The following is a 12,179-nucleotide window of genomic DNA, read 5'->3' as shown; positions in this document are numbered from 1 at the left end:
GAAGCAGAACCCTTAAGCACAGAGCTTAGCTACTGACCACCCCACGTTTCCCTCTCCCTTTCTCTATAGTACCTGGATCTCTGGCTGCCGCTAAAGCAGCCAAATACGGTGAGTACTCCCCACACTGGCCACCATGGTTGGTTCCACTGCCCCCCCATCATCCCTGGCAGCACCTGGTCACCCATCTCCCCTCCCACCGGCCCAGGGCCCCATGTCTGGAGCCTGCAGCACAGGGCTGGGATGGTCAGGATGGAAAAAGGCAGTTTCTAGGACACATCCAGGACAGCTTAGCAGACCTGGCTCCTGCCTCCCAAATGCCTATTGAGCCTCCAGCCCTGGGACAACCAAACACGCCCCTCACATTTTCAACCTTCCTGGAGGCAGTTCTACCTTGGAGAAGACCGTGGTCCCTAAGGCACCTCTGGTCATCACAGTTTCACGGGCCTCAGGGCCACAGAGGGGCCAGGGCTGCTGCCAGCTAGCGGCTTCTGCCTCCTAGCCAGCAAAGGCCCCGGTCCCCCACCCACCTCCCTGTCAGCATGACTGCGCCTGCCACGAGCCACGAGGACGTGGCAGACATGCCTGCCCCTCCACTTGGCGCGCAGCAGCCCTGGCTGGCCAGACCTACACTGTCTGTGGCCCCTGAATTCCTGGCCTCCTGGGAGCCAGGCCAGGGCCTCTGCTAGGGAAACACCAACCAGCCCCCGGCCAGTCCACTTGGGGCCAGTTTCCACCTCGGAAAATCCCGGCTTCCTCAGCCCCCACCCCTGGCAGGCCTGGTGACCCACAGGCCCTTCTCCTGTTCCTTGCTGGCTGCTCTGTCAGCCTGAGTCTAGCAGACATTGCCAGGGAAACAAAGCAGTTAAGGGCACAGGCTCCAGAGCCATTTCCTGCCTGTGGGACCTTGAGCATATTGCTTAACCTCTGCTGTGCTTCAGTTTTCTCACCTGCAAAATGGGGATGACATTAGTACCCACCTTTCCTGTTGCAATGAATAATAAGCATGCTAACTGTGAGAAGCATTGAGAACTGTGGAATTCCTATTGCTGCTATTCCCAGCAACTCTGCTCGGGACAGTGCTTCAAAACTCAGAGTATGTTTACAGATGTCGCCCTCTTTTCCTCTCCAAACACCTGCAGGGTGAGTGGGCTAAGGATCCTCACCTGCTCTAGGGAGGCGCAGCTCTGGAGCCTAGAGAGGTGATAGCTCTAATGAGTAGAAAAGTCAGGATTTGAACTCAGGGCTGTCAGAGCCTGAGACTAGTCTTCTTCCCTCGGCAGGCTGCGTGTGGCTATCACTTGTGACCACCTGCGGCTCTAGTGCTAGCCCAGGGGGGTGGAGAAAACAATGGGTGGGCTGAGGCTCCAGGGAGCCTCTTGCCTGATTGGTCACAGACACGGGCCCAGGTGTCTGGGAATGGCCTTCTGTCCAGTGCTCCTTCCACTGGTCACATGACCTCAACCACTTGTCTGCTTGACTGCTAATGTCCCTGGGTCAGGAAGACTCTGTCCTTCAGAAATGAGGGGATTGACCCTCTACCTCCTCTCCTCAGGAGCAGGAGTACCTGGGGCGCTGGGAGTGCCTGGAGGCCTTGGAGTGCCTGGAGGCCTTGGAGTGCCTGGGGCGCTCGGTGGAGTAGGGGTCCCAGGTGGTGTGCCGGGTGAGTCGAAACCCCAGGGCGCGCTGGGCAGGGAGGGAGACTGATCCATGGAGCATGGCTTTCTGAGCTCCCTCTGTGTCCCCAGGAGCTGGACCTGCTGCCGTGGCTGCTGCCACCAAGGCTGCTGCCAAAGCTGCCCAATTTGGTGAGCACTGTGTGGAGGTGGGCGCTGCCACCAGGTCCCAGGGTTTGGGGAGCCTCAGACTGACCGTGCACCGTGCAGCACTATTCCCTGACCTGCCCCTAAAGCCCTCAGGGGCATCGTCTCCCTAAGGCCCAGCCCACCTCCTGGCCCCCTGGTGCCCACAAAGGCCCTGGAAGCTCAGGCTCCACCTGGGTCCCGGGATGAAAAGTCCAGCTCTCCACAGATGATCAGCAGGGGCCCACTGGGCGGGTTTAACACACAGCTCTCTCCACAGGCCTCGCAGGAGCTGGTGGGCTCGGACCTGGTGGGCTTGGAGCCGGAGGACTGGGACTTGGAGGGCTTGGGCCTGGTGGAGTTGTCCCAGGGGTTGGGGGCCTTGGAGGTAAGGGGCTGTTCAGAAATCAGTGAGTTTATGCTGTGTGCGTGTGTGTGTGTGTGTGTGTGTGTGAGAGAGAGAGAGAGACAGACAGACAGACAGAGAGACTTTCCTTCCCACCTTGCCACACTTTGCTCCAGTTGTCTCCTCTGCCCCCGCCCCATCCCCACTTCACCCACCACTCAAGCGTGTGGTGGGCCGGCCCCATTCCTGGGCTCCCACAGCACTCAGAGGGGTCCTTGAGCAAGCAGAGGCCAGGCAGCTTCTTGCAGCTGGGATCCCACCTTCTCCCTCTCCTCTTTCCTTCAACTCGCATGACTGCTTCCAGTGGGAGTTCATTAGGATAATGGTGGCCTTGCCTATTTGCTAGAGAAGAAAACCAGAGCGTGGAGGGAGTCACTTGTCCAAAGCCTCCGCTGTCCTGGCGGGCCTTGTGCTGACATTTCACTCTTCCTTGGGGCATCATTGCATCTCCCTACACAAACCCGCCTGAAGTCTCTTCCTGTGTGCACCATGAGACTGGACACACAGGAGGGACTTAATAAAGACTTTCGGAAAGATGGATGAAGGAGGGGTGGAAGGACAAGTCTGTGGGCTGAGGGTAAAATGGGGACAGAACAGAAGAGGGACAGGACTGGGAGGGAAGGCGTATTCCTGAGCCCTCATGTGCCCCATCTCCCCAGGTGTGTCCCCAGCTGCAGCTGCTAAAGCAGCCAAATATGGTGAGTCGCCCCCTGCTGCCCTCCTCCTGCCCAGGCCTGAAGGCCACTAATACTCCCCATCCTGACCACCCCATCTCACCAACCTCAGGCCTCCATCCTGCTTGAAGCCCCCATGACAGCCTGTCCAGGATTCTCTTGACCCCAGAACCCGAAGAGGGTGCTCAGGGCCCCTTAGACTGTGCCTTGTCCCAAACCCCCTCTGCCCTCTTCTCAGGTGCTGCTGGCCTTGGAGGAGTCCTAGGAGCTGCCAGGCCATTCCCAGGTGCAGGTAGGGACCATCTCTGCTGTGAAATCATCAGCTCTGCCCGGGTCCAGAGAAGGCCTGTTGCACCGGCAGGGGAAATCCTAGAGCTGCAGCTAGCAAAAGGACATGAGCAAGAGGGTAGAGGGGGCAGTCACAGAGTGGAAACATCCCAGGGAAAGCAGTCAGGGCTGCCCCATGGGCCTCGGGCAGGGCCCCAAACCAGGGTGCCAGGCAGGGACAAGGTTTGTGGAGAAAGCCACTCTGGCTATGGAGGATGGGGAGGAGGTGGTGCTGGGCAGAGAGGAAGACAGGACAAGGCCAGAGCTGGGGCCTGCCCCATGCTAACCACAAGTTCCTCCTGCAGGAGCAAGACCTGGCTTCGGAGTATCCCCTATTTTCCCAGGTATGCCCTCGCTTCCTGCCCCGGGCCCTGTGCTACAGCTCTGGCTCCATCCTTCTCCTCCCCTGCTTCATCTCTTGCTCAGGAGGCCTGAGCTAAGCCCCAGGACAAACCCCATAACCTCAGTTACTCCGGGCTAGTCTCCCCCTGACTCTTTCCTTCCTCCCTTGCAAGGCCAGGGAGCATCAGCTTTTCTAGAACACCATGTTCCAAATGGGCTAAACTGAGGTCCATAGAGCACCAGGGACTCGCCTGAGGTCACGCAGTGACTGAGACAGAGCCAGGGCTCTGAGCACCTAAGCCCAGAGTGTGGCCCCCTCAGGCAAGGCCCATGCTGCCAGGAGGGCTCACAGGCTAGGCCTGGCAGGGAGCGGGGAGATTGGAGGAGCTGGACACCTCACCCATTCCTTCTTCTGCCTCCGACACAGATGATCAGATCTGGGAGTAGGCCCAGGGCCCTTCATGCTCACCCGGGCTGGGCCAGGCCTAGCATTCCCCAGCTCCCTGCTGCCACACACGCCCTGCAGAAAGGAGCCAAGGGAAAGAGAAGGGAGGAGGAGGAGGGAAGAGCTCAAAGGAGCAGAGACAGAGAAAGAATGGATGAGACAAGGGGAGCCCTAGATTAGGGGATCTGAAGGGTGGTAGGGGGACCCAGGCTGCCCAGGCTGGCAGAGGAGGCAGAGGCCACTACCTGGCACTGAGCCACACCTTTGCTCAAAAATGCACATGTGCCTCTGGAAGTGTGTGGCTGGGTCCTGATCACCACCTCCCTCCCGAGTTCCAGGAACACCTGAAGGAGACCCAAAAAAGCCCCAGCTCCACCCCTTGCGGTAGCGCCGACTATGGATTCCCTTCCACCCCCACCTGCTTCCTGCTACACAGATGAGGCAGCCGAGGCAAGGCCAGGGCTGGGAGAGCAGAGGCAAGAGCAGCCTGACCCTTCCCGGGTGCCCAGTGATGCCTGTGGCCCTACCCCACTGCTTTTCCAAACAGCCGGGTTGAGCCTCACAGAGATGCCCGTGCCTGCCCCACTTGGCTCCTCACTGCCACCAGGTGGCGGTAACAAGCCATGCCTATCTCCCAAAGGGATAGGAACTACTCAGGAGCCCTACTACCAGACAGTGTTGCCTTGATTAGAAACAAGGTTTACCAATCAGACCCTCCCAAGGAGAGGGCTGGAGTTCTGGGTTCCCATCCCAGGTCAGCCACTGACTGTGGATGAGTAAGACTCTCTCCCTCTCTTGCAAGGGCCTCTGTTCACTTGTCTGAGGCACCCGCACGTTTCTCTACCACACCGTTTCCCTTGAGGGGGGCTGCCCTGAGTCACTCGCTAAAGGCTTCCCAGATGCGTTGAACTCATGAGTATGGGGAGCTTGTCCAGGCCCATTCCTTCCGGGACCTGGCCCCTGGCCCCCTGGCCTTTTCCCTTCTCTGCGCCTTGGTTTCATCAACCACATCTTGAGCCCTGGTCCCGCCCACCTGTCTGGTGGGAGTTTGTACAATGAGTGTGGTGCAGTCCAGGCTTCTGGTGGCTTCTTGGAGCCCCTGTTCCCCGCTGCGATGATGTTGGTCAGCGGGCAGTGGCTTGAGCAGCAAGGAGGAGGGGCTGGACTAAGTGTCGCGTATGCCTCCCCCACCCAGGTGGGGCCTGCCTGGGGAAATCCTGTGGCCGGAAGAGAAAGTGAGCTTCCCAGGACCCCTGACTCACGACCTCATCAACGTTGGTGCTACTGCTTGGTGGAGAATGTAAACCCTTGTGACCCACCCCCCCACGCCCCCTCCTAAGTCCCCACCTCTGGAGGGGACAGGGCTGGCCGGGCGGACTTGGAAATCCACAGGACAAGGAAACAAGAGAACAGTGGCCAAGTGGGCCCCGGGAAGCCCCCTACTTCAGAGGCAAAGAGTGGGTGGGCTTGGCCCCCTGCCCCCACCCCCTTCCCACCAAGGTGCTCCCTCCATACACTCTGCACCTCCAGGGGAACTTGGTGCTAAGTGCTGGTGCTTCATCTTCCTGGGGGAGGGAGGAGGGAAGGGCAGCCCCCCGGGGAAGCCTCCTCCCTAGGGCTCCCCTGAAAATGGTGCAGACACTCTGTGGGCAGTCCTACCTCCCCCTGCCCACCAGGACCCACCCCTGGCTGCGGTCCAGTTGGTACCCAATCATCGAAAAACCTCAGGATGCATTCGGTCACACCATCTCTTGGCCCCTTTAATGCCCCTTCCCCCCACCAGTCGCTATTCCCCATGCCCCAGGCACCTTCAGATCAGAAGAACCCCGAAACAAATAGCCCTCTTTCTCTTGTGGAATTCATCCGCCCATCTGTCCATCCATCCATCCATCCATCCATCCTTGTCCCCATTTAACTGCCTGGCACCACAAGCTGGCCGGGCACCCCACCATCTACCCGGTTAACCTGTCATGGCAGCCTGTGCCCTGCCTTCGCCCCACTCCACACACCCCTACGAAGGGGCCCGGGGTGTGGGGGCTGTGCCAGCTGGGGCGCAGGAACCCCCTCGCAAACCTGGGTTTCCCCCACGCAGTACTGTATCCCCCGTCCCTCCCTCGAGCCACTGTACTTCACAGCACTTCCCGCCCCGCCCCGCCCCGCCCATCTCTTTGTGTCTGGCTGTGATAGATCAATAAATATTTTATTTTTTGTCCTGGATATTTGGGGATTATTTTTGATTGTTGATGTTTTCTCTTGGTTTTACTTTTGTGGTTAATTGAAAAAATATATATATATATTTTTTTTTTCTGATCTGGGGAGCTATAACCCCAGAAGAAAATTCATTTTAATCACTTTGGTATAACTCTGGATGAAACACACATTTTTTTTAAATAAGAAAAGAGAATTAACTGCTTCAAAAAAGACTAATAAATGAAAACATTTTAAAGGAAACTGCGTCTTGGCCTCCTTTGTAAGTAAGCCCTCGTCTGCTGGCAGCTCCTGCCCCAGGCAAGGAAACAGGGCTTGCTTGGCCTTGGGGAACCTCCACTGTTCAAGGTGTATTTGGAGGGCTGCTTACCAGAGTCCCCTGCCATTGGCTTCTGGTGCATGGTCCTTCTCCAAGTTCAGGCTGTCCTTTAACAATTAAGCCTAAGCCTCTCTGTAGGGGAAGCTAGGCCAGCCAGCCCCACACACACCTGCCCACAGCGGGTGTCCTCCGGAGGGGGACTCACCTGCCCAGCCACACCTTTCCCAGCCCTTGCCCCACAAGACTGAAATGAACACAGGGCCTGGTGGGGGGCTACCGAGCACTAAGGGTGTGGCTGGAGGGGTGGAGTGAACAAAAGGGACCCTTCTATCCAGACCAGACCCTTGGCCTTGGTGAACAGCGACACGGAGAGGAGAAGATGGTCCTGCCTAAGAAAACTAGAAGGCATGTTTTCCTCTGAAGCATCCACTCTCAAGCACAGCCATGCAGGGAACCACTGCACTGCTTTATAAAACAGAACAAATGTCATCCTGTAGGCTGCACTGGGAGACCCAGTGCCACTCTTGGGTGTACCCATCCCCAGGGACATCCCCCTCCCTTTGGGGCCAGAAATCCATGGGGCCTGAGGACATGCCTGCAACTCTCTCCTAGACTATTCTGGACACCAGATTCTGGAATTCCTTCCCCAAACCACCAAATTCACTTCCAGGAACCACATGGTCTCATGCCACCTGTGGCCTCCTGAGGGCGGACCCCGTGTCCAGTGACACACTCCTCAGCCGGAAGGGTGGCACAGGACCTGTTTGTCGGCAGTGTGGGTGGAGTCGGCAGACTGAACTATCTTGTATTTGTTCACAGGGCCCACCGGAGTGCCAGAGGGAGTTGGGTTGAGAAGAGAAAAGGGATGGGATGATGCTCAGAGGTAGCTTCCTAGAGAGTAATAGAGCACAAAGAGCAATTTGTCACACAAAGAATAAAGCAGGAGGAGGGTCGTGCCTTTGGGGCAGGGAGAGCAGCCTGTGTGAAGGCCTAGAGGGCAGGACAGTAAGAATGCCCCAGTGGCATCAGAAAGATGGAGGAAGGATCCGAAGTTGGTAGGGGGTGGGTTCATAAAGACCCATGAGGGGCTGCTGTGATAATCCGTGAGAAGGGACAACTTGATTGAATAGTAGCAAAGGAGATCCATTCAATCATTTATTCATTTGTTTACTTCTTCAACAAAAATATCCCTTTCTGATCCCTCTTAAGTTCTCTGGCCTCCAAAATTTGGCCAACCCCAGGTGGGGGCATCCCTGCTTTGGTTTCTTATGATTCATGGCTTTAAATACTATCTATGAACTGGCGACTCCCAAACTGACACCTCAAGGCATAGACCTCTACCCTGAGCTGCACACTTCTTAACATTTCTTAACATCTCTACGTGGAAGTCTCATCCCTGCATAGCACGGTCCCCATGCCCACCCCCAGCCCCAGCCTTCCTCAGCTCAGTAAATGAGCAGCCGGATCAGGCTGGCAGCTTGGAGCCATCGAGTCCTCTCGTCCCACTCCCCATAGCAGACTGACCAGCTAATCCTGTGGTGAATCTACTTTCAGTAGACACCCACAGTCTAGCCACTTCTCACAACCTCCAAGGGTCATGCTCTGGTCCGCCATCAGCTAGTGCCTGAATTACTGACAGCTTCCTAAGTGGGCTCCCTGATTCATCCCTGGCTCTCCAAGAGGCCTTCTCTCCACAGAGTAGCCAAAACAATCCTCCCAAAAGTTAAGTCAGTTCAGGTCATGCATCTGCTCAAAATCCTGCAGTGGCTCTCATCTCGCTTTCAGGCGCAAAGCCAGCAGTCTTTCCATGGCTAGAAGCCCCTACCTGAGTTGCACCAGCTGCCCTGACTTCACATCCTGCTTCTCAGCCCTCCAGCAGGCCACGTGGTTACATGGACCCTATTGTTCATTCTGTAGGCAGCAGGCCCCCCACTGCAAGCTGCCACATCTGCTGTCTCTCCTGCCAGGAGTCTCTCCTCAGCTATCAACATGCTTGGCTCCCTCATTTCCTTCAGGTCTTAACTCAAACGTCACCCTCTCAGAAGGTCCTTCCCTATCCTCTTTCTAAAACAGCAAAGTGCACCCTTCCCTGTGCAGCAGCCTCTCACACGCCCCTGCCTTTTTTTCTCCAGAGCACCTAAGTGACAAAGCGGACTTCCTTCTTTTTTTATCATCTGACCCTCCATACCAAAATGTAAACTCCCTGAGGATAGACACAGCTTTAAGAACAAAATAGATAAACTCCCTGCTTTCATTAGTTATACACTCTGGTAGAGAGATAATGTGCTGATAATAGCCGCAAAGATATCCAATTTCGAATCCCTGGAGCCTTATAAATATTACTGTATTCATCTGCTTGAGCTGCCACAACAAAGGACCACAGACTGGGTGGTTTTAACAACAGAAATTTATTTCCTCACAGTCCGATATCAAGATGTTGGCAGAGTTGGTTCCTTCTGAGACATCTCTCCTTGGCTTGCAGACGGCCATCTTCTCCCCATGTCCTCAAATGGTCTTCCCTCAGTACATTTCTGTCCTAAACTCTTCTTGTAAGGACATCGGTTTTATTGGACTAGGTTCCGCCCTAGTGACCTTATTTTAACCTATTGCCTCTTTAAAGACTTTAACAACAAACACGGCCACATTCTGAGGTACTGGGGTTAGGACTTCAACATATGAATTTGGGGGGAACACAATTCAGCCCATATGTGATTAAGTTAAGAATCTTGAGCTGGGGGAGATGATTCTGTATTGTCAGGGCGGGCCCTAAATGCAATCACATACATTCTCACAAGAAGCTGAAAGAGCTGTATGCCAACGAGCTGGATAACCTACAAGAAATGGATTAATTCCTAAAAACATACAACCTACCAAGAATGAGTTGTGAAGAAATCGACCATTAAAATTAAGGAGATTGAATCAGTAATTTAAAAAAAAAAGTCCCAATAAAAAGCCAGGACCAGATATCTTCCCTGGTGAATTCTACCAAACATTTAAAGAAGAATTAACACCAGTTCTCCTGAAACTCTTCCAAAAATCAAAGAGGAAAGAACACTCACAAGTTCATTCTAACAGGCCAGCATTATCCTGATACCAAAGCCAGACAAAGACACCACAGGAAGAAAAACCTACAGAGAAGTGACGTCAGGAAGATGGCAGAATAGGAGGTCTTCAGCCCACATTCCCTTACAGACACGATTCTAAAATTCATATGGAACCACAAAAGACCCCAAACAGCCAAGGTAATCTTGAGCAGAAAGAACAAAGCTGGAGGCAACACACCTCCTGATTCCAAATAGACCAGTGGAACAGAATAGAGAGTGCAAGAATAAATTCACACGTTTACGATCAACTAATCTTTGATGAGGGTACCAAAAACGCACAATGAGGTAAAGACAGTCTCTACAGTAACAGGTGTTGGAAAAATTGGATATTGGATATTCAGATGCAGAAGAATGAAATTGGACACTGACCTCATACCATACACAAAAGTCAACTCAAAATAGATGAAAGACAAATAGAAGACCTGAAACTATAAAACTACTAGAAGAAAATACAGGGAAGAGCTTCTTGGTATTGGTCATAGCAATGATTTGATTTTAATATGACCTGAGAAGCACAGACAATAAAAGCAAAAATAGACAAGTGGGATTGCATCAAACTAAAAAGCTTCCGTTCAACAAAGGAAACAATCAACACAATGAAGAAACAATCTATGAAATAGGAGAAAATATTTCCAATCCATACATTTGATATAGGCTAATATCTAATACATACAAGGAACTCATATATATATATCCTGATTTAAAACAGGCAAAGAACCCTGAATAGACATTTCTCAAAGAAGACATATAAATGCCCAAGAGTTATATGAAATGGAGCTCACATTACCAATCACCAAGAAATGCAAATGCATGCCCTGGATGGTGTGGCTCAGTGGATTGAGTGCCAACCTGTGAACCAAGGGGTCCCCGGTTCATTTCCCAGTCAGGGCACATGCCTGGGTTGCAGGCCAGATCCTCGGTGGGTGGCGGGGCATGAGAGACAGCCACATATTGATGTTTCTCTCCCTCTCTTTCTCCCTCCCTTCCCCTCTGTCTAAAAATAAATAAAATATTTTTTTAAAAAGAGAAATGCAAATGCAAATCAAAACCACAGTGAGATATTATCTCACACCTGTTAGAATGGCTATTATAAAAAAAAAGGTAACAAATGTTGGAGAGGATGTGGAGAAGAGGGAACCCTTGGACACTGGTGGTGGGAATGTAAATTGGAACAGCCACTATGAAAAATGGTGTGGAGATTCTTCAAAAAATTAAAAATTAACTCCATGTAATCCAACAATCCCACTTTGGGGTATGCACTTCCATGTTTACTGCAGCATTATTTACTACAGCTAAGATATGGAAACAACTTAAGCATGCATCAACAGACGAATGGATAAAGGAAACATGTTGTATGCATACAATTATAATAGAATATTATTTAGCCTTAAAAAGGAAGAAACTCCTTCCATTTGCAATAACATGGATGAACCCAGAGAACATTATGCTAAGTAAAATAAGCCAGACACAGAAAGACAAATACTGCATGATATCACTTTTATGTGGCATCTAAAAAAGTCCAAGTCATAGAAGCAAAGAGTAAAATGGGGCTGTTCAGGGGCTAGGGAGCAGGGGAAATAAGGAGCTGTTGGTCAACGGGGCACAGAGTTTCAGTTATGAAGGATGAATAAGTTCTGGAGATCTAACGTACAGCATGATGATTATAGTTAAGGATACTGTATTGTATACTTAAAATTTTCTGAGAGTGGACCTTAAGTGTCCTCGTCACAAAAAAAAAAAAGCAACTACATCAGGTGATGGAAATGTTAATTAGCTTGATTGTGGAAATCACTTCCCAATGTATAGGTATATTAGAAACATCATATTGTACAACAAATAAAATATACAATCCTCCTTGGCTGGTGTAGCTCAGTGAGTTAAGCGTGGGCCTGCAAACCAAAAGGTCGTTGGTTCGATTCCCAGTCAGGGCACACGTCTGGGTTGGGGCCAGGTCCTCAGTAGGGAGCGTGCAAGAAGCAACCACACATTGATGTTTCTCTCTCCTTCCCTTTACCTCTCTCTAAAAATAAATAAATAAATAAATACAATCTTATTTAGCAATTATATCTCAATAAAGCTAGATATTTCATTGGTTAATTAATTGATTGATTTTTGAGGGGAAAGAAAACTACAAACCAATATCCCTCATGCATATTGATGCAAAAATCCTCAATAAAATACTAGCAAGCTGAATTTAATAGAACATTAAAAGGATTATATACCATGACCAAGTGGGATTTATTCTTAGAAGGCAAGGATGCTTCAACATATAAAATTTAACCAATATAACACACCATATTGACAGAATGAAGAACAAAAATCACATGATCATCTCATAGATGTGGAAAAAGCATACAACACTCTTTCATGATAAAAAGAACCCACTCAACTAACTAGGAATAGAAGGAAACTACCTCAACATAATAAAGTCCATATATGACAAGCCCAGAGGTAACATACTCACTGAAGAATGACAAAGCTTTTCCTCTGTGATCAGGAATATCACAAGGATGCCCATTCTTGCCACGTCTACACATAGTATTAGAAGTTCTATC

The 12,179-nt window shown here is 51.5% G+C and overlaps 1 protein-coding gene across 5 annotated transcripts in view; it reads left to right on the top strand.

Annotated features, from left to right (window-relative positions):
- ELN (elastin) overlaps positions 1-6,444 on the top strand; it is a 31,440-nt gene extending 24,996 nt beyond the window's left edge. For all 5 annotated transcript variants that reach the window (XM_045819592.1, XM_045819591.1, XM_045819589.1 and 2 more), the window contains 8 exons: positions 70-108; positions 1,553-1,660; positions 1,746-1,805; positions 2,080-2,187; positions 2,865-2,903; positions 3,118-3,171; positions 3,512-3,550; positions 5,189-6,444. In XM_045819592.1, the coding sequence (XP_045675548.1) occupies positions 70-108; positions 1,553-1,660; positions 1,746-1,805; positions 2,080-2,187; positions 2,865-2,903; positions 3,118-3,171; positions 3,512-3,550; positions 5,189-5,232 (491 nt within the window). In that variant the 3' untranslated portion in view covers positions 5,233-6,444. The remainder of the gene's footprint in view (positions 1-69; positions 109-1,552; positions 1,661-1,745; positions 1,806-2,079; positions 2,188-2,864; positions 2,904-3,117; positions 3,172-3,511; positions 3,551-5,188) is intronic.
- The last annotated feature ends 5,735 nt before the right edge of the window (positions 6,445-12,179 follow it).

Source organism: Phyllostomus hastatus, unplaced genomic scaffold (genome assembly GCF_019186645.2).
Source record: "Phyllostomus hastatus isolate PE091 unplaced genomic scaffold, TTU_PhHast_1.1 phas_scaffold_385, whole genome shotgun sequence".
NCBI classification, from domain to species: Eukaryota; Metazoa; Chordata; class Mammalia; order Chiroptera; family Phyllostomidae; genus Phyllostomus; species Phyllostomus hastatus.
This window is presented reverse-complemented; position numbering and strand designations above follow the sequence as displayed.